Consider the following 24,487-nt stretch of genomic DNA (forward strand, 5'->3'; position numbering starts at 1 on the left):
CATGCATCTCTTTATTCTAACCCCTCAAACCACTCCCCATCCTACTGCAAAGCTCACTAGGCTTCGATCATGAGCTGTTCACCCTCCTCCAACAGCTCCGTCACCTTCTTCAGGTTACTAATGAGGCTACGTCCGAGACCAACGAGGAGCAGCTTCTCGGCGTTGGCGGGCAAGCCAAGGTACGTGGGCGGCTCGCGCTCCGGTAGCTTGCGGATCCACGCCATGAAATCCTGCATGGAGGTGCCCGATGGCACGACGAGGCTGCCCTCTTGGTTCTCTGAGCCCTCGACGAGTTTGTGGCCCACATCGTAGGCCGAAGGTGTCAGGAACGAGTGCACCAGCTGGTTGAGCTGCTTGAAGTCGCCCTCGTTGTCGATCTTGCCGCCGTAGGTTTCCGTCACGAGGTAGCGGATCATTTCCCAGGGGATGCTCTGGGGAGCAATGTTCGTGCGGCTACCGGCGGCGTTCTCGATCCAAGTGTCAATGATGAATGCCGAGCATTCGTACTAGGAGCATGTCAGTACACGTTCAACTGCATCGTACCAGGGGAAACTTACATCACTGTCGTTGAACTCCCAGAAGCCCTTCCAACCCAAGCTGGGGGCGTATCGCAGGCGCTCTTGGACGACGGCGTGCAAGAACGCGAGCAGCAGGTACAGCCTTGCACGCTCGACAGGTGCCTTGGTGGCTCTCGTCGACAGGGAGGTCATTGAGTCCTTCATGTTGGCGCGCACACCTGCGGGCTGTTCGTACATGAGTACTCTCGAGGCACGGAGCAGATTGACGGGAATCTTGGGGCTCGACTCCATCGACAGGAATAGTCGGAAGTCCGAGTGGGGGTTGAGCGATTCCATGCGCTTCTCGAGACTCTGCAGCCAGGTAGGAGCGAGATGAACGTTCTTGACCAAGACCCAGTTACCCAATTGCGCAGCGTTGCTGATAGCCTTGTCAGCACTTGCGAGACCCTCATTGGATCCCATGGCAATGTTGGTGCACTTGATGCGCATCCTCTCGACGAGGTTGTCCACCTTGTAACTGGCGTCGAAACCAGGGCTGGAGACTAAGGAAATTGGCCTGGTAGCGGGCACCTGGCTGACGGTCTCCTTAAGGTCTTCGACGACGTCAAAGGTGTCGGAGCCGAAGACGAGAATAACAAACCGCTCGGCAGCGGGGACGAATCGGTCAAGGCGGAACAGCTTGACGAGAAGCAGGGACTGCAGAGCCTGGTCGAAAGCCTCCGTGTTGTCCTCCCAGATCTGGGGGACAAAATTCTCTGCGAGCTCCTCCGTCAAGAACCTGTCCCAGTCGGCGGACGACACCTTGTCAAGCTTCTCCTTGAGCACGTTCATGCGGCCGGCACGGGTGAACGCTTCGTCCTTGGCATCCTTGTCGGTGGAGAGGTCCCTGCCTTCTACGCGGTCGTCGAGGATGATGTCGATAAGGGTCTTGTCCATCTTGTAGGGCGAAGCCTGGGCAAGCAGCATGGCCAGCGTGATCCGGTCCTTCTGAAGCAGGCCCAGCGCAGTCCGCTTGAACGTTGTGACGAACAGATCCTTGACAATAATGTCGCGACGGATGTTGTGGTTCGTCTCGTTGGCGAGGTTCTTGTTGCCGTGGAGAACCGAGTGGAAAATGTCGAGGAAGTACTGGAGCGAGAACTGGTAGAAGTGGTTTAGGTAGTGAAGCTGCTCCAGCACCGCAAAGACAGTACTGCAGGAGCGGGCGATGATGCTGTACTGCTGGGTGATCTCCTCGACCTCTGCCATGACGCCCTCGGTGTTGTTCATCTTGTCCGAGATCTCGGCCGCCTCCGTCTTGAGGGTCTCCAGGGTTTCAATGACGTTGTCGTCGTCGAGAATGTTTCCGCGAGACTCGTTGAGAGCTTGCAAAAGGCGCTTCTCCAACTGTCGCAGGTGAACCTTGAACTCTCCCTGAAGCTTGATGAGGTTAGATCGCCGCTCGTCAACATCGGGTCTCTCAGACTTGAGCACTTCGTTAAGGGACTGGGTCTGGAGACTGCTCTGCGTAACTGTGAAGTTGACAAATGTGGTTCGAGAGCAGATATCGGGAGCGAACGTAGCCGACGGGTCGCGGGTCGATAAGTAGATCTTGAACGACGGCGAGAAGTCGATCTGCTGCTTGCCGAGCTGGATAAGGACACGTCCACCTGTCTTCTGGTATTCCTTGTTGAGGACATGGTTGAGGATGGGGTCGAGGTACTCGGCGTCCTGGATGAGGATGGGGTTACCGAAGCGCAAGGAACTCTCCAATTGCTTGGTGAACGAATCGTCCAAGAAACTGGTGACTGTCAAGCGGCGTTCTTTGCTTTCCTTCTGCAGGAACTCCGTGACTCTACCGGAAGGATCAATGATGAGAGGGTAACGGTTAAACCGCTTGAGGATGATGGCGTTCTCTGTGCACAGGTCGTCGACCGGCAAGCTGTTCTCCTGCCAACTGAGGCGCTCATCAGCCGTCGAAAGGTATTCGGTGACAGGGTTGTGAGGCTTGAACAGGATGCCGGAGAGCTGCAGCTGGTGCAGCCAGTCATCCATCATCGATTTGCGGAAGGTCTGGTCATACAGGCCGCTGTACGCCAGAAAGGCGGCAGCGACAAGCACGTCGCCGACGAGGGTGCTGATTTGCGTCTCGAAGGACTTACTACCCTCCTCCCAACGGACTCTCTCAGACGACAGACTGTCGAGTAATTTGACACTTCTGTCGACCTTGAACTGAACCTTGGACATCTCAGACTTGATGGCCTGGGTCTCGCTGATAAGCGCAGCGTACTCCGTCTTGTACTGGGCGATACTGGACTCGAGGTTGTTGATGGTGTTCTCGACCGCCTTGGCCTCTGCCTTGGTTTGCAGGGCCTGTTCCTCGAGCGCGTCGACTTCGTCTCTGAGAGGGCCGACCCTGTCCAGAATCTCCGAGTATGAGACCTGCGCCTCGACCCACTGCACCAGAGGACCACAGGCCTTACTGGCACGGTTGACCTTGTCGAAGGTGAACTCGGGGTTTGACAAGAATTCGTTGCGCATCTTGACACGCAGAGACTTGGTCATCTGCCGTTCGTTGTCGAAGTTTACGATGCTGGCAATGAAATCGTCGCGGCGAATAATACCTTGGATCATCCTCCAGTCGTTGACCTTGTGACCGAGCAGAGCGCAGACAGACTCAAGAGCTAGTCTGACACCCTGAGGAGGGTTACCCATGGATCGTACTTCGGTAAGGTGCTGCCGCTTGATGTTGCTAACACTGGCCTTGGCCTCTTCGACAGCGGGCTCGGCCTTGGCGAGGTCCTCCAACACGACCTTTCTTCTCGAGGCCACTTCGGCTTCTTGTTTCTCCAAGGCAACCTGGATCTCCAGGGATGTGTTCTTCCTCTGTTCTGCCTCTCTCTGGTCTGCTACCATGCGCTGCAACTTCTCGTTCGCCTCGGCATCCTTCCTCTCGAGCTGAGACTTCTTCTCGGCAAGGCTGACCCTCAAGTCGCGAACCTTGTCGACCGTGTCTCTGAGCTTCTCGAGACCAACGTTGAGATGACGCTGCTGCTCTTCCAGATCTTCGCGCTTCTCGTTGTAAAGCTTGACATACTGCGCGACGAAATCCAAGAAGTGCCGGGGGGTAAGGAACGTAACCTTGCCCTGTTGCTTGAAAAGCTTGGTGTTGAATCTCTGGAGGGAGTAGTGGATGTAGACCATGGAGTTGACAATAGTCTCGCGGTGCGAGGGAGGCAGGCTGAGGCCGCGGTACGCCACTGGAATTGAATCGGGTGCCTGGAAGTTGGGCCGGTCGAGGTCCATAGAGTGCGTGAGCTCATGACCGACCTGGAAGAGGGCCTGGTCGGACCAGTCGCCGAACCAGTTGAGCACGCAACGGTTAAACAAGGCGGGACTGGTCGCGGCCTTAGATCCAAGACCACCCTCCGGCGGGTTCATGGTGAACACAACGTGCAGATTCTTGACGATCTGTTGCGTAAACCACTTGTAGAGCTCTTCGGGCGAGTCCAGGTGTAGGTTCTGTCGCTGGGCACCTTCCTTGCAAGCTGTCATGAGGGCAGCGAATTCGTCTCCTTCAAAAAGGCCAGGGACCTCGGCGTTGGCGAGCAGAGTGTTCATTCTTTCCAGGAAACCGGAGTCGAGAACGTTAGCTTCGTCCATGATGAAGCAAATCTTCTCGCCCTTGCAACCACAGCGTCGGAGAACGTCTCGAAGATCGTCGTCGAAGTCTTCGCCAGAGTACTTGCCGTGCACCTTGATCTGGAAGACCTTGAGGCCGTTCATCCAGGCCACAAAGCGCGAAAGCGTAGTCTTTCCACTGCCACTAACACCAATGAGGATAAGATGGCCCTGAGGCTGTCTGAAGACACGATCGATGCGGAGAACGTGTTCCAGTACATCGTTGAAGAGAATGAGGGGCACGTCAACCTCTTCCTCGCAAAAGGTCTTGAGCCTAGCCTTGACGAAGTCTCGGAGCTGCTCGCGGTCGACAGGTACGTAGTTCTTTGAAAGCCAGTTGGAAAAGAGGATAGGGCCGCCGAGAGCTTTTTGATCGTCAATGGTAGGGAAGAGTTCGAGGGCGATCCGTCGGACGGCATCGTCGGTCCACTGGCGCTCTTCCTCAGCCACAAGACGATCTTGAAAGAGACGCAGCGCTTCGTGTGCCCAGATACGGACAAGCCCCTCGATTGACAGTGTCTCCAGAGGCCTAATGGCTTCGTAGATACCTCGTACCCAACGGGTAAGTTCACGAGGACTGTACACGTAATGGGGCTGGATCTTGGGCGTGAAGCGCTGTTGAGACTCGAGATAGAGCTTCACCATCGCCTGCGTAAGTGGCTCGGAGTAACCACGGAGCGACGGAATTATCTTGAGAACAGCGGAGTTGAAGGTGCCGTAGATCTGGAGCAAGGAGAGCTCACCGGGGTAGTCGACCATAATGAGAGGAGCATGGCGAAGGAACCTAGCACCGAGGGGCGTACGGCCTGCATCAGTGGGCGGGTTGCAAGCACCGACGAACTGGATACGGTCGAGAGTAACCCAAGACTTGTCCGAGGTCCTCCAAAATCCATTGTGCTCGACGAGTTGACGAAGGAAGGAGATGGCTCTCTGCGTTCCGTATTTGTCGGGGGCGGGCAAGTTGATTTCATCGCAGAAGATAACCAGCCATCTACCAATCTGGGTCGGCGAGAGCATGACTCCGTTCAAAGTCTTCTTGTACTCGCAATATTGCTCAAAGGTCTTGATCAGGAGATCGGGCGTCGTCGCGCTGGAGAAGTTGAGGCCGACGACCTCCATGTTGGGAAGCTTGCGAAGAGCGCTGAACAGCGTCATCGTCTTACCCGAACCGGGGGGGCCGCAGAGAAGCAGCGGCTTGTGCTCGGCCAACCAAGAGTACAGCACATCCTCGTGACGCACAGTATCCAGCGTGGGAATGACCACATCGGTCTGGGTGACGGAGTGAGTGTTGACCTCGATGGTCGGTACCTGGTTCTGCCACGGCGCCCACTCGGCCATGGGGAGAGTGACGTCGAAGTCGATGAGTGAGCTGCTACCGTCGAGAGGTGGGTTTCCAAAGCTGGCAAGGCCGCAAACAGCATCACCGAAGGTCTTGCGGTCGTTCAGAGGACAGTCGCCCGTGAGGGCCCATACGAGCGCAAGGAGGAGCTTCTTCGCGATGAAGGCTTCAACCTGCTCGGGGTCCAAGGGGAAATCCGAGTGCTGGGCATTGTACTCAATCATATCGCGGACTGCCTTGTTCAGCAGAGAGAACAGAGTGTTGAGCACGCGCGCGACAGTAAAGTCCATGATGTGATTGTAGCCCTCGGCCTCCTTGAGAGTGGCCATGAGGAAATCCTCCCCGGAAAGGAAAGCACCGAGGAGGTCGGCGACCTGGGATTGGACGGCCAGAGCCTTCGCGGGGCTTTGTCCAGCGGCTACGCTGTCTTCGTCCAGGTCCTCGAAAGGCTTGGAGCGGAGCGTGCCGAGGTAGTGCTCGAGCATCATGGTTGGCGTGACGGTATCTTCGCTGAACCAGACCATGCCGCAACGACTGACCGTGGCGAGGGTGGCGTACTTCAACGTTTCGACCTCGAACATGATGCGGACGTTTGCAGGCAAGTTGAGACGCTCACCATTGGGCAAGGTGAGAAGTTTGTTGTCGTCCAACACACTGTTCAAGTTTTCAACCCATTCGGGGTCGACGTCACCATCGAAAACGATCCAGTGGCGCTTGGAATCCTCGCCTCTAAGGTTGTCGACGATCTTTCGCAGGATGCTGGTAAAGAGACCGTCCGTCCACTCACGTGTAGTGGAGTCGAGGTTTCCGTACAGCGCCTCCTTGGACATGACCTTGGAGTCGATGACGTGCTGCACGCCCTCGACACCCTCGACCTTCTGGAGGGCATCGAGCAAAAGGGTCCAGGCAGCGGATTTACCCGTGCCAGAGTTGCCGACCATCATCACACCGTGGTGGATCTTCTGGATCTGGTACAGCTGAAGAACCTTGGTCATCCACGTGTCGTTGACGACCAGCTGTCTCTCGTCTGCGAGGGTCCTGATAGCCTCCTCAAGCTTTTGCAGGTTCGCGGGGACGTACTTGACGCCCGGGAAGCAGGCCTCTTCGACCTCGGTGAGGATTTCGACATCGCTCTTGATCAGCTTGGGAGCAATGGTTTCCCGGATGCTCTGGACGATAATCTCAGGCTCGACAACCTCTTCAGACCCGAGACTACCGCCACTCTCGAGGAGTCTCGCGCGCTTCAGGCCTCCAGAACTGACAAGAACGCTCTTCAGCGCACGAAGACCAAAGTCATAGTGGGCTTGCTTGGACAATCTTGCCGCACACTGGTCAAAGAACGGAACGGTATGCTTGGACAGCTCTTTGGCCTGATTGAATCCCTGGGAGTAGAGCATGACTTCGGCGATGAGCTCCTTGTCGGGCTTGGACATGGCGACACTGCGAAACAGCTTCTTCAAGTTGTCGGGGAGGTTGGATCGGCCGGCGTAGCCAGGGTTCATGGTGATGAAGATACCCGTGTTCGCATTGACGCGGAGTTGTCGCCCGACGAGCTCGGTCTGGGCCTTCTCGTCTTCGGCTCCTTGTTTTAAGCCGAGCTGGATGTTTTGAATTTGCTGCGAGACAGCTGACAAGATTCTCTCCTCGAGACGGTTAAACTCATCGAAACATCCCCAAGCACCGACCTGACAAATACCGAGGAAGATGCGACCCATGGCCTGGAAGTCGAAGGTGTCGTCACAGCAGAAGACCAGAGTGAAGCGACCAAGCTGAAGGCCGAGAGCCTTGACAGACTCCGTCTTACCCGTTCCGGCAGGACCGTAAGGAGATCCACCAAGCCGTTGCTGGAGAGCCTGGGTGAGGGTGAGGAAGCATCGGTCTGTAAGGGGTGTCCTGACGAGGCGGTCGGGAACTCCGAGATACTCAAAACCATAGGCGAGCGTGGCATTTGCCATCTTGACCTGCAGGCGCTGAGGGAAGTCGCCCTCGGGGTTGTAAACATAGCGCATCTGGAGCAGCCACCAGTAGTGAGTCGGCGTGGTAGCGTTGAGACTGATAAGTTTCTCGATGGCATCTCGCTGATGAACGCATTCGGTAATGAGCTGCTCACACTTCTTGCGCAGGATAATTTCAAGATCGCCCAAGACGGTATCGGCAAGAAGGCGGAGCACTTGGACCTCGCGGTCGTAGAGCGACTGCAGCGTCTTGCCGCCATCAGCAAGAGACCTCTCAACGGCCGTCGTCCAAACAACTTGAGTCGCAAGGACAACGATTTGGCTGGGGAAGGCTTCCATGAACGAATCCATAGCCTCCTTGTCAATCTTCTCAGACTCGAAGATGGGAGTGTACTGATCGACAGCCTCCGCAAGAAGCTCAGCCAGGGTGTTCTTCATGCCGTTCTCCAACAGGGCGAGCCAGTCGTTGATCTTTGGTGTCTTGGCAAGTGAGATCTCCTTTTTGAGACGCACGGCTTCGCCCTCCTTGGAGGTGAAACCCGAAATGATCGTCTCGTCGTCCATGACGAGTCCAGAGAGGCCAGCAAACATCTTCTTGAAGTGCTTCGCGATGCGTAGGGTGTCGTTGCTGTTACCGATCATTTCAAGAAGGTCCTCGTCACCAACGAAGTAGAATCTAGGGAAAGAGACACGTTCCTTCTCGAGATATTCGCCCAGAGCCTTCTGGATCTTGTTGAGAAGCTCAGCCAGTCTCTCGAGTGACTTCTGGACGTTGGGGATTGTGAGAACATCAAGGACGTAGGGCTGCTTGTAGACCTTCTTCATGACAGCAGAGAATTCGCTGTTGATGTTCTGGAATCTCGAGGACTCAACGGGTAGCAAGTGCTTGATGTCGGCGTTGCCGGTAAAAACACCCTCGAGGTAGACCCATTGGCGCTGAACATCAATCCAGACATCAAAGAGAACGTGGACCCTGTTGAGCTTGTCCTCCCATGAAGACGCTTCTTCCTCGAACTCCTTGTAGTAGGGCGAGTGCTTCATTGCCTGAAGCGAGTTTAAGTTTTCACTGCACTTTGCAAACAGATCATCCCAGCCACGAATGAGACGGCACTTGTTCTGGTAGTTGACGAGCTCCAGTCCATAAGTGGACCACGTCTCGCGAACCTGCTTGAGAAACTCCTCAAGGGCCATCTCGCCCTGAGCCTGGGCAATTATGTCCCTGACAATGACCTCTGTGGCAACGAGGTTGAGGTCCCAGACATCACCGAGGGTCATTGAAACTGGCGAGTAACGCTTGCCAGGCTTGATCTGCTTGTAGATCTTGGTCCAGTGGCGGTCACGGATCGCCTCGGACTTGAGGTCCGAGAGAATAGAGTTGACCTTCAACAGTCCGCGGAGGATGGTCTGGACATGCTCAAACGCAGCGTATTGTCGCATGCGGCTGGGCATTTCCTTGGTGCTCTTGATGAGGTCGTCAATCTTGGACCGAATCTTTCTGGGCTGGACGGCAGTCCACAGAATCTCCCTTGTCTCGTTAAGACTGGCCCAGATGGTGGATAGGTTGGACCAGACGGACTGGAAATCCTGAACTTCTTCCAAAATCGTGCTCAGAGAGGTATCTGCAGAGGTAGGAATGTCGAGCGCTTCTTTGGCCCTGGCAACCATCTCGAAGTCGGATTGCAGCTTGGAGATCCTAGCTTCGAAGGAGGCCAGAGTTGCAGACGCCACATCGGGCTGGGTGGTGCCGGAAACGGGCTTCTCGTCGTTCCACTGCACGGCAACTTCGGCAATCCGGTCATTGACAATCTTGTCTTCGGCGATGATCTTGGACTTCAGCGCGTCGGTTTGATCTTGCACAATCTTGGACTTTTTCTCCAAGATCTCGGTCAGGGACTCCCATGAGCTGTCAATCTGCTCAATGTGGAGCCAGTCACTGGGGAACTGATAACGCTGGCGCACAAGGGTGGACTGTCCCTGTCTGAACATGTCAATCTCAGGTGCCCAGAGCTTCACGTTGCGCCTGCAAGCCTGCACGACGGTGATAAACTGGACAGCCTGGGCGGTTGAAGAAGCGTCCAGGCCCTGGCTTTCGAGGTCTCGACGGGCCTTCTCAATCTCGGCGTGTACCTCACGCATGCGGTTGCCGAGTCTGCTAGCGAATTTCATCAAGATCTCGTGTTGCCATTGATCGTACTTGGCGTTGACCTTGGTCTGTACCTGGTCGTAATCGATAGTGATGTGGCCAAACTGCCGACTGACTTCTTGGGTGTCAAAAGTCTGACGAGTCTTTCGGATTTCTTGAAGCAGCTGGAGCCATCTCGCAAGCTGGTCGCCGAGAGCTTCATACACCTGCTCCGACTGGAGATCCCAGAGGGACTGGAACTGCAGCCACTTGTCGACATAGGTGCCGATTTCGCGGAGCTTCTTCTCGACAGACACGTACACGCGGCTGAGCAAATCGGTACAGTCGCTCGGGAGGTCGTCAAAGTGGGGCTCATCCAGAGTTGTGGTTGTCAAGGTCATTTGGTAGCGCGTGGCCTTGATCTTCTTGAGGTTGCAGACAATGCCCAGCCATTCGTGCAGCTGAACAAACCAGCTCGAGCGCGCATACTCCAGAGGAGGTTCCAAGTAAATCACCTGATTCCTCATGGACAGTTCATGGATCAAGCGCTTGATCACCGGCCCCTCTTGTACAGGCTCCTCGCCGTTCTCCGCGATTTGCTTGCGGCGACCGTCGTCAAGGTAATCGTCCTCGAAGGCTTGGATCCAAGCCAGAATGGCGTCTTGGAGCCGAGCCAAGAGCACCTCCTTGAGCTTCTGGTTCATGTTCTCAACCCAGTAGGGCAGGTTGACGTACTGCTCCAAGTTGAGCTGGTCGACGGCTGTCTGGATAGTCTCCAAGCGCGAGGTGAAAGCACTGGCTTCGTAGGGGCAAGTGTTGAGCTCCGCAAGCGCCTTCTCGACGGTCGCGTGAATGGACGCTAGAGAAGCAGTCTTGGCCTGGAGCAGGGACACAGCTGCGGCGAACTCGCGGATGAAGAGGCTATGCTTGCTCTCCGAAGGCTTCGAAAGGCCAAACTCAGATACGTTTGGCAGTGTCGCGTTATTCTTGGTGGAGAAGAAGATTTCATGCGAGTTGACGAACGATTCCCACCTGAGGGGAACACCTCTAGAGACGAGGGCGTAGACGTCGTTTCTGTAGCCATAAACAAGAACGGCCTCTTCGCCCATTTCGGAGATTTGGCGCATCGTCTGCGAGAAGGTGCGGACACTCTCCATGAGACTGACCGCGAAAGGGTAGACACGTTTGGCGTCCTTGGACACGTTGTTGATCGAGTGGGGAACGGCGTAGTTCTGCCACATGAGATTCCGCGTCTCCTTGAACAGAGTGATGACCTGAGGGTCAAAGTTGACCAGAAGCTCGTAGTTGCCGCCCGTCGATCGCATGCGTCGGATGTCAAACAAGAAGCCAGAGATGGAGATCTGCCGGCGCTGGACATCGTCGAGCCAGGCCTTGTAGATTGTCTGCGTGTCCAGCTTCTTCCTGAACAGATTGCTCTCGCTCTGGAGCTTTTGGCCTTCGGCATGAATGGCCCACTCGGAACCCAGCACGTCCTCGACCTTCTTCATGTAGTTGTCGAGTTGATGCTCGATCTGGCGAGCCCAAATGATGGCACCGGAAACAGGCGGCAGGTCGCGCAGCTGAGCCATGGCATGAGCCTCGGAGTGGCCGTACTGCTGCTTGAAGCGCTCGTGGAGACCATGGATGGCTTGTTTGACGTGCTCCATGAGCTGGTTCTGGTACTCGGCAATAGCTCCACGGATCTTGGGGCGCACAAACAGCGCGTTGAATTTGGAGAAGACCCGGAACATCTCGTTGGCGTTCTTGGCCGTGGCTAGACGGTCACGCAAGCGCGCGATGATGGAGTTCTCCACTCGAGAGGTCCGCTCATTGTACACGTTCTCGGCCTTGGCCCATCGTTCTGTGCCTTCGGCGGAGACATCCAGGAGGTCGACATTCTTCAGCGCCTCCCATGCCTGCTTGACTTCCTCGACAGCATCAACGTCGCCCATCTCTTCGACGACGACGACACCATTGGTGTTGGTGGTCTCGGTCAGGCCGCTCACGGTAGCCTTGGGGCCGAGCACGTTGACGATGGTGCGTTGGAGCTGCTCGTGGTTGTCACGGAACGTGCTGACGTACTTGAGGCGACCTTGAAGCTCGGCGTGCTTGGGGTTGACCTTGATGGGGATGAACTTTTCGTTCCTCCGGCGCGTTACCTCACGGGCAACGTTGGTGAACTCCTTGATGCTTTCGTCCCAGGTAGTGAAGATGTCCTCGCTGGCCTTCATGATAGCCTTGAACTCGTTGTAGTCGAGGTTCACGAGTTCTGTTCCGGGCAAAAGTCGATGCAGCACCTCGTCCAAGTCTCCGGAGATGGCCTCCACCAGCGGCAGAGCTCTCCGGATGGGATACGGGCAGATCCTTAGTTTCCTGTTCAGATGGCCAAAGATTTGTATGATGGCATCTTTCACCTTGGACATGGATGTTGCGGAGAGCAGCTCGTCAAGGGGGAAATCCCGCATAAGCTGGTTGTACTTCTGGACCTTGTCCATGGCCTCCTTCAAGCCCGTGTCGGCGGTGAAACTCACAGTCGCCTGGAAACGCTTGGCGTGCTTGAGGATCTCCAACGTCAAGAGAACGCCCTCGCTGCGGAGCTGTCCTTCGATTCCCTCCAAGGCGGACTCCATCGAAAGCCAAAAGTTGACTTCCTGACTGGCGGTAAACTTGAAATCCTTTGCGCTATCGGCGGGGTCCCTGGTCATTCTCGTGATGACCTGGATCGACTTGATCCAACTGTTGACGTTGTTCTGCAGGCTGTTGAGGAAGGTACTGTCGGAGAGAACGGTGCTGGGGATGAGATCGAGAGAGGGTTTCGAATGCCGCGATTCGGCCTCCTCCAACGCGTTCTGCACCATGGTGTGGAACATCAAGGAGACCTCGGGGATTTCGACATTCTGCTGCAGGTGAAGCAAGCTCAACTCCAAGTCGTTCCACCTCTTCTTGGTGACGGGGATTCCCGTCTTCGAGTCCACATCGGCCCTGCCCCTGGCGCCGTTGGCGATCTGGCTGCGGGTGTTGGCATCGAAGTAGGGCGCCAGCGCGTTGTGAACATAGGAGTGCAAAACCTCAAAGGGCGAAGTGGAAGGGCCCTGGTCGCCGGCGGTGGCGTTCAGAGTCGCAGGGCCCGGCAGATTAGTGAGAAGTATCTGAGAAGTGAGCGGGATCGTGGGGTCGATGGGGCCGGGGCGCTGCTTGAGCAAAACGAGGCACGAGACGGTCGTCGGGGACGAAGAGATCTCGGTGGTCAGGGAGTATATGTAGGCCGGGGACTCTAAGTTTGCGTGGTTAGCTGTGTGTCCGCGGAGAAGCGCGTTGCCTGGCGGGTCAAACGAACTCAAGTCGTCGGTTCCATTCTGTATTGTGGAGGCTGGTAGGAGGTCCTTCTGAATGTACAAGGCGTTCGGGGTGTCGGTCGCGAAGCGGGTGCAGCGCTGGAGCGTATCAGAGTAGCGGTGCTTGTGAAGCAAGCTTCCAGGGCTCTCGAGGTCTTCGCTGGTGGCGCCGAGGGCTATCTGGCAGGCCAAAGCGATGTGGTCGAGGACGCGGCTCGGATCGATGGAGGGGTCGGCGATGGGCGAGACGACGCCGTTCGCTCCCGGTAGTTGAGGGGATGCCACCTCCATGGTGGGCTATTTCGGACGAGGCAAAAAGACGATATTTACAGGGTCGAAGTCGGCATCATCACAGACACGACGTTAGGCGAGAAGCTGCGGTGTGACAGTATGTCTGTCAAGTCAGAGGGCAGACCTCAGAGTCGATGATTGTCCGGCCGCAGAGCCAACGAGTCGGAAGGCGGTGGGACGAAAAGAAGTGGAAACAGTAATAGAGAAAGCAAGCAAGCAAGCAATCAGGTGCTAAAGGAGAGTTGGATATCCTCGAGCGGACGTTGGGGGGTATCGCGTACGGTAATGGATAAGGATCCTCGTCGTCGTCGTTTATGTGTCACTGATTATTGGCGGCGGGTTGATGCGCAGCTCAGGTTCGCGATGTGTCGTGGACAAAAAAAGGGTCTACAGCACAAACGATACGGGACGGGACAATCTGCAATGTTGACTTTCCAGACGGTTGACTTGTCCACGGTTCCACTTTCACGTCGCCTTAAGCATGTCTCTGCAGCAAGCACGGGAGGGTAATTAGGGCACTATGTACATCTAGCACTGAAAACGGCGGGAAGGTACATTGCATGCCCACCTTTCCCTGAGGTCGCTGGGTTTTACGCGATCAAGCAGGATCCTTGTCGCGACGGGCATGTGTCAGGAGGTTTGCTGGCCACTAGTGAGCCAATCCCACCAAGGACTGCGGGGCTAATTTGATTGGTCGCACGTCTCTGCAAGTTATTTATCTGTAGGTACGTTGCTCAGTCTCACCAAACCACTAGGTATCTACCTACCTAAGGTAGCTCTGAGCATGGAGACTTGTACAGCACAATACTACCTAGGTACCTACGTGCATAGGTAGCATTGCTAGCATTGCTTACCTAACAGAGGAGGGAACAATCGAAGAGGAGCTTAGACACGCTGTCAAGTGTACCCATCTGGCCCCTCTCCGGGAGCTCCTCCCGACGCCCTCCCTTTGTTCCCGTACTTCTGTCCACCTCTACATCCCTTCCCATCCGATCCGATCCCATCCCGTCCTGTCCGCACCAACAAAACATAATTCTGCAATGCTGCATCCAAGGTCCCTTCCCTGTACATGTCCGCCACGGATCGGGCTGCCGCTAATCCTTCAGGGTTTTATTCTTTTCCCTTTCCTACCTGCATCCCCCTCCTTTCCCTAACCTAAATCGTTCGTGCATGGCAAGCAAAACACGACTATCTACGCGTCTGCATTTCTTATCTCACATGCTAGCGTAGAGTGATGCTTGAAGTACCTATACAACTGCACATGACTCCAGGTACATACGGTACCCATTTTCTATACCTCCGTTTCCGATTCCAACTTCGCAACGCGAGGCCGGCAGCTCTTCACATGCCCGCCCGCATAATGCAGGGCTCCTGTTGGGTTTTTTGCCAACTCAACCCTCGGCGTCGTCGCCCATGTGTCATCTCCTGACCTGGCCGTTGAAGTAAGGTGATACCAAAACACAAGAGCATACCATAGTTTTAATTTACCGCACAACCCAGCGCCCGCCCTCGCGCTATCTGAGGGCCCCGAAATTACTCTTAAAATCGCCTCTTAATTAGCAGCGGCCCCTGGTAGTCCGAGCTGCAGCTGCCCGCCAACCCGCGCGCCCTGCCCCACTAGCCTCGCAATGTCCAAGCTCAGCCGTCCCTGACAACTTGTCGTAGCCTCGTTTAACATCAAATGTCGCCGTGACGCGCCGTGACGCGCCTGGCACGCTGCACGCGGCCTGTGGCCGACTGACCACGGTGCCCAGGCTTCATCATATAAGTGCTTTCTACTATAATTGACACAGCGGGAATGGAATCAGAAGTTGAATGCTTGCTTTCAGTCATGTTCGCGCGATATTTGCTGTTGCTAAAACCCGCCCAATGCAGTCCCAGACTTCCAAATAGAAAGAATAAGAAAGAAAGAAGAAGAAAAAGAAAAAAAAAACCAGGAAAGCCAAGAGGCAAAAACTACCTTGTGGCCCCAAGCTCTAGCGGGACCTAGGAACACGACCATAAATGACTCCGACCAAATCAAAACACCTGGTCCCATCCTGCTTTGCTCTCCGAACTGTCAACGGCCATGCTTCCGCGACGCAGAAAAGAAAGCATCGTACAAGCCCATCCTCAAACCCAATTCCCAGTCCCAACCTGCCATGCAAGGATACCCTCTGGATTGAACCACCCGCTCTTCTCCTGTTTTTTGTTTAGCTACCGCTATTGGCAGCCCCCTCAGCGCCACCGAGCCTTTCCCGCTGAACCATGACACGCTGGTTACAGATGTCGATAAACATCTCGAACCTCTCAATGATCTGGTCCTTCTCCTTGAGCTTCTCCTTCAGCTCATCCACCTCCTTTTGCTTGTCCTCTTTGAACTTGTCAAACTCCTCACGGGCTTTGGCGAGCTCCTTCCGGAGGTCTGCCCGGATACGCTCTTCAGCCGTGGGGTGTGGTTTGCTGTAGATCGCCGGTCGGTTCTCGGCCAGGCCAGTGGCCACCTTTTGTGGATTCCGGTTGATCGCAGCCCGGGCGTTGTAGATGTCGCGAGGTAGTAGGGGAACATGAGGGTTTTCGTTTTGAAGTATTTCGAGCGTCTCGTTAACACTAACCCCTGTCGAAGAGTCAGCGGCTGCTCTTTCCCGTGGTGTGGTCTTCGTCGGCTCACCGTTCTCCTTGAGAGCCTTGACGGCGGCGACCATCTTGCTGTCCAGTTTGCGAGCGGCCGGGTGGAGGAGCGGGCTTTCGCTCGGTCCGTGGTTGTGCTGCAGGTGTTGCGGATCGGGTCGGTATCGGATCGTCCACTGGGTTCGCTGTTCGATGGCAAAGAAGCCGAACTGGCAATCACATTTGCGCGACGACGTCTTGCGCTTGCGGAATTCGGGGCTGACACGACTCGGAGGCTTGCCTGCTCGGTCGCATACGAACAGAACCTTCTTCAGGCCCGGGACTGTCTTCTTGGAGCGTCCAATGACAATCGCGTAGCCGACTGACGTGCAGTACGCGAGAACACTTTTGTGAACGGCCTCCAGGGTCGGAAAGCTGCCTCCCTCGGGTGGAGCCGACATCATCTCTCCCATTGGTGTCCGAGGGACGAACGGGGTTCCGTCCAGCATTTTGGGTTCGAGCGAGTCGTCACCTTCGGCCAGCGTTTCGACCTCCATGCTGTCTCCATGGTGCTCGCTGGCCTGAGCCGGCGTCTCGGGTCGAGGCTGCGGGGGCTGTTGCACCTGCTGCTGGACCGGAGAGGCCTGAGGCACTTGTTGGGCCTGCTGGACTTGCTGAACTTGTTGCGGAACTTGCTGTATTTGCTGGACCTGGGGAGCCTGCGGCAGTTGTTGCTGCACCGTGGGAGGTGTAGGCTGAGACAGGGTTTGCTGGGCCTGGGCCTGGGGCTGAGCTTGGTGGGAAAGAATCGGCTCATTTTTGATCTGCTGCTGGGTCAAGTTCTGCTGTTGCTGATGAAGATTGTGCTGCTGGTTCAGCTTCTGTTGTTGACTCAGGGTCTGCTGCTGATGCTGCTGCGCGAGACTTTGTTGCTGCTGCTGGCTGAGGGTTTGCTGTTGGCTCAGACTCTGCTGTTGTTGGTTCAGGCTCTGCTGCTGTTGGTGCTGCTGGTGCTGCTGCTGGTGCTGTTGTTGGTGCTGCTGTTGATGCTGCTGCTGGTGCTGCTGCTGGTGCTGCTGCTGCTGTTGTTGCTGCTGGTGCTGCTGCTGCTGGTGCTGTTGATGCTGCTGATGTTGTTGATGTTGTTGGTGCGCCTGATGCTGTTGGTGTTGGTGTTGCTGCTGCTGCTGCTGCTGACCTAGGCCTTGTTGTTGACTTAAACTCTGCTGTTGACCCAAGCTTTGCTGATGACCGAGGCCTTGTTGCTGTCCAAGGCCTTGGTGTTGACCCAAGCCCTGCTGCTGGCCGAGGCCTTGTTGATGGCCTAGACTTTGTTGAGCTCCGAGGGCCTGCTGCTGTCCCAGACCCTGTTGTTGGCCGAGGGCCTGTTGCTGTCCAAGGCCTTGCTGGTTGCCTAGAGGAAGAAACATTGAAGGCGCGTTTTGGGGCATCTGCTGCCTCTGGGGAGGCCCCCTTTGTCTACCGAGGGCGGCAGCATTGGGGACGTGGCTCGGCGGACGCGATGATCCATTGACATTCCCATTGACGGGCGTCGGAGTCTGGAAGAGATGATGGGGATATTGGGCCTGGGGAGGCTGCTGAGGCGTGTATGCTTGTTGTTGATAAGGCGACGCGTTGTGAGGACCCGGTGATGGTTTTTGCTGAGCAGGATTCGCGTGTAGAGGCGGGAAGCCTGGGCCGCCGTGACTGCGTCGAATGCCGGGCTGGGGAAAGGCGAGGCCGGGATGGCTATTCGGACCCGACTGCCCCAGACTCGACATCGTGTCGAGAGAAGGGTCGTCGAGGGTTCAGAGAAGGACAACGAGAGAAAGGGAAAGAAAAGAAAAAAAAAAAGGGAACGAGTGTTGAGGTCGGACGTTTACGTACGAGGACGAGAACGCTTGGCGGCGAGGGCGAGGACCGCGAAAAACCTGGATAGAGGCGGTTCGGGAGGAGCTCAGCGCAGGGCGTGAGCGTGGGCGTCGACGTCGACGTCGAAGTCGTTCCCTCGATGTCGTTGAGCCTCCGCTATCGTGAGGCGAATCCCAGAGATGCTCAAAAGGATGCAACAAACGAACCCTTGAATGTGGTCTGGGGGTGTCGATAATGGGATTGGGGGGAGGGAGAGGCGTGGAGTGTGTGTGGGTTCTGGGAGGTGTGCACAAAAAAGAAGGGGGAGGGAGAGCAAACATGCGAGGTGTGAAGGGTGGTGTGCGAGGAAGAGAAGGCGGACATGGAAGAGACCTGGGCGGATTTAGGGATGGGGGGAGGGGGGACGCGGACGTGGATGTGGACGTGGACAGGACCGTGTGGACGACAACACAACACTGGAAGAGGCCAGAGAGTCGGTGTCAGAGCCAGAGTCAGAGCCTGAGCCAGAAAGCCAAAAATTTGGGCGAGGGAGAGCGAGGACCAGGACGGGGGAGGGGGCAGACGAAAGGCCTGAAGGGAGAAATTTTCTGTGGCGCGGGCCTTTTTTCTTTGGGCGTCCCCAAACTGTTCTTGGGGCGGAAAAAAGGGGGGCCAGACTCAAACTTCAGGTGAAAGGGGGGGAAGAGCGGCCGGCCTGAGGACCGCCCGGGCTCCAAAAACACTAGACACCCCCCCATCGGGCCAATGATATGAGTTAGCTACGGTATACGGATACTGGGGCGGGCCCAAGCACGTGATCCGGCCAGAGAACAGTGATGTCACCCAATGCCAAGCGTTCCCTTTGTTGGCCGTGCCGGCATTTTTTTTTATTGATTTTTGGTAGCCGCCACCGCCGAGTGTTGGACGCGAAGACGCGTAACAATAATAGGCCGCATAGGCAACGTGTTTCGACGAGGGTGAAGGTTACACGCGCAACATCGGATTATTATTCAGCGCGTTCGGTCGAAAGAGCGGACGAGGCTGGGGTCGTCGTGACTGCAAAAGGCTGCAGCCACTCCATCATCGCGACTTTGATCGCCAACGCAGTCCGGATATCTATACCGCACATCCCACTAACAACATACCATTTGGTTGGCAAGCCACTGGCGTTTACTTGCATCCTAGCCTCTAGGCGGGAAAAGTGTCACTTGGGGGCTCGACCTGGTGCTGGCTGGCTCGGCAATTGACACTGACAGCTGCTGGAGATGCGTGAATCCTGCTATCCGCACTCCTGCCTAAGGTACTCCGTACCGAAGGTAGGAAGCCTGCGCTTGTGCCACCCTCTCTCGCGCGCGCGCGCGTGCAGGATGTGCCTTTCCCCCCCTACCTACCTGCCTTAACCTAAGCTAGGTACAACCGCCTCTAGGGAAGGGGGGAGGGGCCTTAGGACGAGACGGAACACGCCCCCCCTCCAATTGCGTTTTGCGCTCGACTCTTCAGGTCCCCTTTAAAATCGAAAACCTTGATCAAGAACCCCAAATGAAAAGGAGGAACGGTATTAAAAATAACATGCAAATCCTCCTGGCAATTGAGAATCCAATCACGCATACGCAAGCTGCTCGCCCTGTCTCCTCGGATAGATCCACGGGTACGCCTCTCCCCGCTCACTGCGTCTAGGTACACTACGGGGGGTCCCGCGGCTCGCTACAGCACCCAGCTCCCCCCTGGAGCCCGCAAATCAGCCCTACGTACCACTCCCTCCCACCCCTGGGCCCCTGGACACTCGCGAGTGAGCTCCAAAAGAGCTGGATGCTTGGTGGTGCTTTTTTAGTGGGGGCCCGGCTTGCCTATCTACTACTACCTGTAGTGAGGTACCTACGAATTCCTACCCAACCAGGCCATATCCCTGCCTCGTATTTTGACCTCGCACCGACTTGACCGAGATGCTCCAAAGCTATTACTTGCCAGCTTGTCCGCGGAACTCTTTCAACCCAGCCATTCGGTATAAGCTTGTCGACAACGCCATCCTTTTCGTGGCGACCGAACCCGTGTCATCAATTCGGTCGGTATGCCCACTCTCACCAGGACAGGTCATAGTCATCAAGTGCATGACAAAGCCGCATCACATATGAAAGCGCGAGAAAAGCAACAATAACCCCGACCTGGCTTGTTTGAGAGCAGTGACAGCTTGGTGTCAGGTCCCCACGGTCCGAGTTCAATATTAGACATCGTCCATAACCGTTTCCCAGGCATATCACAATGACTCGTTTTGACACGCCCAATATCTTAACTACTCTCCCCCATAGCCCCGACTAGGAAGCCTCTGTAGTACAACATGGTATCTTTAGCTTTCTCCTTGTGCGCCAAAATTACAATCCCGTTTACCCATCCTACATGTGACGGCTGGGTACTCTATGATGCAAAACCGACAGGTAACTACCTTACTCATCCCTCTTCTTGCGCTTGCTGGGCCTCCGTCCTGTCTCTCCGTCTACAAAGTGACCCTTGTCCTGCTGGTGTTGCTTCAGATTATCCGGCCGGTTCTTGTACTGGCTTGTGCAGCCGGGATACGGGCAACGGTAGATCTTGGGAGGTGCCGTCGAGTGCTGCAGCTTTTTGTGCTTCGCCATGCTGCCCTTGAACCACTGCGGGTCGCCCTTCGGCTGGTATCCGCAAATCTCGCAACAGTCGCTCGCCTTCAACTCGACCTTTTGTCCCGCTCCGCTTAGAGACGCTCTTGCCATCTCGTCAAATGATTCGACATCAACTTTGCTTCTCGTGGGCGGCATCGCAAAAGTCGAGCGCGTTGGCAATTCACCGGCTTCGCAAAAGGTCGTTACAGTGTCGGCAAGCGTCGTGTCGTCCATCATCATCATCTGAGCGCCGGTCAGAGACGTTGGCATGGCAAGCGGGTCCTCCTGCACCATGAGGAAGCTTTCCCACGAGTCGTCCAGTGCTGTTGTTGTGCTCCTGATGAACTCGTCTAGAGCCGCCTCGCTGATCACGTTGGTGGTATCCTGCGTGGTATGTTTGATTGCCTCCTTTTCGCAGATGCGCGAGATTATGGTTTGCATCAAATCGATACCGTGTATGTGGTATCTCGTCCGTGACAGCCCTCTCGGTACGTGCTGATTGTAGACATCATCAAGCAGCTCCCTGACCATGGGCACGTAGCTATCGAAGTATTCTTGTAACGTTACGCATCCCTGTAGGCAATGTCAATACCAAGGCAGGAGGAAATGGGCCTTTCGCGAGATCTACCTTGCCAGCCTGCAACAGCTCCAGCTCCACCCTCCTTGCGCTGCGAACACTGCTGCTGCTGATGCGCTTCTGAATGCGCTTGATCTTTGAATTGAGGCCCTTGGCATGAGCGAAGCTTCTGGGAATCTCACTTCGCAACGCTCTGCAAGTCGCATCCAAGCTTTCTTTTAAGACCAAGCTGTCAGTGGCATCCGTAGAGTGCTTTGTCCACAGCATCGAGCCAAGAACCTCGCTCGACTCGAGGTCCTTGCTCGGCAACGCGGTGCGCTCGAGTTCTGATCCGTGTCAGCGAGGAAACCACACGAGTGTGATGGAGGGCATACCGTCCAAGAAGAAGCACGCTACTTCCATTAAGGCGTTCTTTTCCAAGGCATTCTTTTCCAACTGTTTTCTAGGCCACGAAGTGGCCCGCTCCTTTCCCTTCAAACTTGACGGCCTAGAAATTGCAACTTGATGTCGTTCCGATAACACTACATCCATTTCGCTGGGTGAAAAATCCAGCGGCTGCCAAATCGCCAGTGCCACCTCGGTATACTGTTCTCGCTCACATCCCACCAGCCAATCACTGCAAAGGAAAGCTTGGGCAAAGAGCTGCTTTGAGCGGTTGCGAGCGTCGTCTTCGTGTACAATGAGAGAAAGTGAGTAGGTGATATGGACGAAGCAGAGCATGTCGATGCTGCTTGTTGGCCGTATTCCCTCGAGCAGAACCTTTAGGGCGGCAATACCCTTATTAGCTACATCCTGTGATGATAAGCCTTGTAATTGTTCCACAAGAGGATTGCGCGAGAGGTGCTGCAGCTTTTCCAGGGATGAGGTGATGTGAGTCTTCAGTGTATCCCATGCTGACCCGACAAGAGAGTTGGCATCAACAGCAAAAGCAGGCATGGCCATATTTGTTGCTCTGAACATGGTGGCCGGGGCATCAAACGTCTTTCCGGGACCACAGGTGCTAGTCTCGCTTCGATGGGTTGCCAAAATCGACGTGTCCAAAAGAGACAACTGCTGGTCGCAATCCAAGTCGTCCGAGAGAGTCAGAGGAAGCGGCTGGAGCATGATGTCGTCTGCTGGAAGTTCCGAGATGAAGGCATGGGGCTGGATACCGTAGTTCGAGTATCGACTTGCATTGGAACAACCACGCGAGAGCAGCCCGCTAGAACTGCTGTCGGACGTTGGTGAAGTGATGCCAGTCTCGGCAGTCGTCCAGGTACCGCTGAAGGCAGAGGCAGGGGAAACGAGATAACTCGCTGTTGTGTCGGTACTCGCGTTCGACCTAAGCGAATTGCTAGGAGACAGGTTCTTGGTTCGAGTAGTAGGTTGATGCTGTTTGCGACGCTGCTCGAGACCGTAAGTGTGCAGAGACAATGACGGCCGATCGGGTTTGCCTGAGATGCTGTTGTCATTTGCACCGACGTTGGTCTGCAAGAGCCAGTCGAATGAGAGGTCAGGCATCACAGACTCGGATGATTCCTGGGCCGTCGGCTCCATTGCGGGCTCGGCTTCCATGGTGCCTCGGTCAATATTCGTCGGCGTCGGAAGAGGCACCTCGATAGAATCGATCTCTAGGATTTCGGAGCACGAGGATAGCTCAACCTGCTGCGGTTGAATGCAAGAATCGTAGCTCGGTGGTGGAAATACGGCGACGTCGGATACATCCTCCATGTCAAGGTCTAGCATGCCCTGGTTCTTGGACTTTTGTCCCAACGAAGAGAAGAAGTTCTTCGCGATGGACATGATCCTACGCCTCTTCCCAGGATGCCCCAGGCAGCGTTTGCACTTCCCATCGGTGAACTTCTCGGCCTTCCCACACTCGTAACACCAGTACTCGCCAGTGGAGAGCTGATCGCAGCTATACAAGTGCCTCAACATAGCCTCATGGCTTGGGAACCTCTTGCGACAGAGCAGCAGCGGACATTCGAGACGGTCAGCGGCTGTCATCTTCTGGGACGTGTTGCGCTGGACAGCGGCCCAGACGATGAACCTGTGTAGTGCGCATTGGTCTGGGGTGACGGTGCGAGTACTGGGCCATTGCTCAGCTCAAGATCTACAGCGAACAGGTTTGGGCAAAAGTTTAAGCAGTCGGTGACTTACACGCACGAGGGAGGACCGGTGGAGTCGATGGAAGAGCGGGTTGAGGACGATGAACTCGTGGAGCAAGAGTCACGTCGTTGTCGCGCTCGACCGAGGCGGGATGAAGTGAAAGCTCGTAGGGCTGAACGACTTTGGCTCAGCGAACGACGGTCATCCCCGAAGGGCGACAGCGAGGTTTTCGACTCCATGGTGCTCCCAGGGACGGAGTCGAAATTCGAAAGACAATCGCAAGTATGGCTGCGGTTAGCGAAGCGTTGGCCGAATGAGGACCAATCCGCCACCCATCTTCCTGGTTTATCTAGCCATGGGATGATATGATTGTAGCGAGATGGGACGTCCTAGAATCCAGGACTCGGCGGCGGCATTCCTAGGACTTGAACGGCGGGTCAGCACTGGCTGGAAAGGGCGGCCTCCACCCCCGACAGATGGTGCGCGCGGGAGCGTGCGGGCTGTGCTCACCCAGCCTGACTGCCTACCAGCTGCTTTGTTGGTTTTGGTCAGAGCAGAGGGAGGGGGAAGAGACATCCGGTGTGGAGAGCCCAGCCCACCCGAGCCTCAAGGTGTAAGGTGAGGTAAGCAAGCAGGCGTGGCGGTGGCATGCATGGGCGCGAGGACGAAGCCTTTGCGGACAAGACTCAGCCCACGCCGCCGGAAACATGGTTGTTTGGCTGCGGATGCTAGTGGGATACATTGCTGCATCCCTTTTGCCGTCTGAAAATACCGATTAGTTCAGTAAGCTGTCGTCATCTGTGGCTAACCCAGCTCACACTGGTGATGACCAGCCGCAATCCCTCTTTTTCTTTCTTTCCTTCTTTTCTTTTCTTTTCTTCTCAGTTCACAATGAGGTTGATATCGAATACAAAGAAGACCGAGTAGATGCAGTGCGCATACCGCTCGGTCAGCCAGGTACGCACGCAGGACTCTGCCATGGCCCGAGAGCAATTTGAACGAGACGAGTCTTGCAGTAGGTAACTTGCGCGTCTGTAAAGCTCAACACCTGACCAATCAGGTCATGGGCCTGTCGAGGCGGCAAGGCATACTCAGCGGTCAAGACTGATGACTGGACGGCGAGCCATGACATTGGCTTGAGGCGCCGCCGGGTGCTAGGAATCAGCGCAGGTACATAGCTATCTACTGATATTTCGATGTCAGAAACCGCCTCGCCTTCGGCATCGGAGGCGCTGACTCAAATCGTTGAAATGGAAGCAGTTCCATACCCACAGTTTCACGACGACCGCGCCGGATCACATGGTGGGGGCTCTGTCCGGTGCCGTTGCTAGGTGATGCCATGATACAGTGTGTGGCTTTATACACTGGAATTAGCGGCTGAATACGAGATTGAGCCTGGAAGAAGCTGAACAGCCTATAAAAGCACCTCGGTGACAAGGTGGCTTCTTTGCTAATGCATTGGAGCATTTCGTCGACAGATAGTACGCCCCCAGGATCAGAAGGAAGCACCCTTGGATGACTCTGTGAAT

The 24,487-nt window shown here is 55.7% G+C and overlaps 3 protein-coding genes across 3 annotated transcripts; all 3 read right to left on the minus strand.

Annotated features, from left to right (window-relative positions):
• Positions 1-56: 56 nt before the first annotated feature.
• On the minus strand, positions 57-13,220 carry LY79DRAFT_506149 (dynein heavy chain; the record flags this gene model as incomplete). Its single annotated transcript, XM_060553692.1, has 3 exons — positions 57-506; positions 558-12,868; positions 12,932-13,220. The coding sequence occupies 3 exons, from the start codon at positions 13,218-13,220 to the stop codon at positions 57-59; spliced, it is 13,050 nt and encodes a 4,349-aa protein (XP_060419003.1).
• A 3,571-nt stretch (positions 13,221-16,791) lies between these two features.
• On the minus strand, positions 16,792-18,281 carry LY79DRAFT_538737 (uncharacterized protein; the record flags this gene model as incomplete). Its single annotated transcript, XM_060556770.1, has 2 exons — positions 17,670-18,281; positions 16,792-16,963 (listed from the first exon to the last, which is right to left on the minus strand). The coding sequence occupies exons 1-2, from the start codon at positions 17,999-18,001 to the stop codon at positions 16,792-16,794; spliced, it is 504 nt and encodes a 167-aa protein (XP_060419004.1). The 5' UTR covers positions 18,002-18,281.
• A 1,820-nt stretch (positions 18,282-20,101) lies between these two features.
• Positions 20,102-22,856, minus strand: LY79DRAFT_506698 (uncharacterized protein; the record flags this gene model as incomplete). The annotated part of the gene is made up of 3 exons (XM_060553750.1): positions 20,102-20,866; positions 20,922-21,196; positions 21,245-22,856. 3 exons carry the CDS (start codon positions 22,854-22,856, stop codon positions 20,102-20,104), a joined length of 2,652 nt encoding a protein of 883 aa, XP_060419005.1.
• Between the last annotated feature and the right edge of the window lie 1,631 nt (positions 22,857-24,487).

The sequence above is a fragment of the Colletotrichum navitas genome (genome assembly GCF_030913465.1).
Source record: "Colletotrichum navitas strain CBS 125086 chromosome Unknown LY79scaffold_5, whole genome shotgun sequence".
NCBI lineage: Eukaryota > Fungi > Ascomycota > Sordariomycetes > Glomerellales > Glomerellaceae > Colletotrichum > Colletotrichum navitas.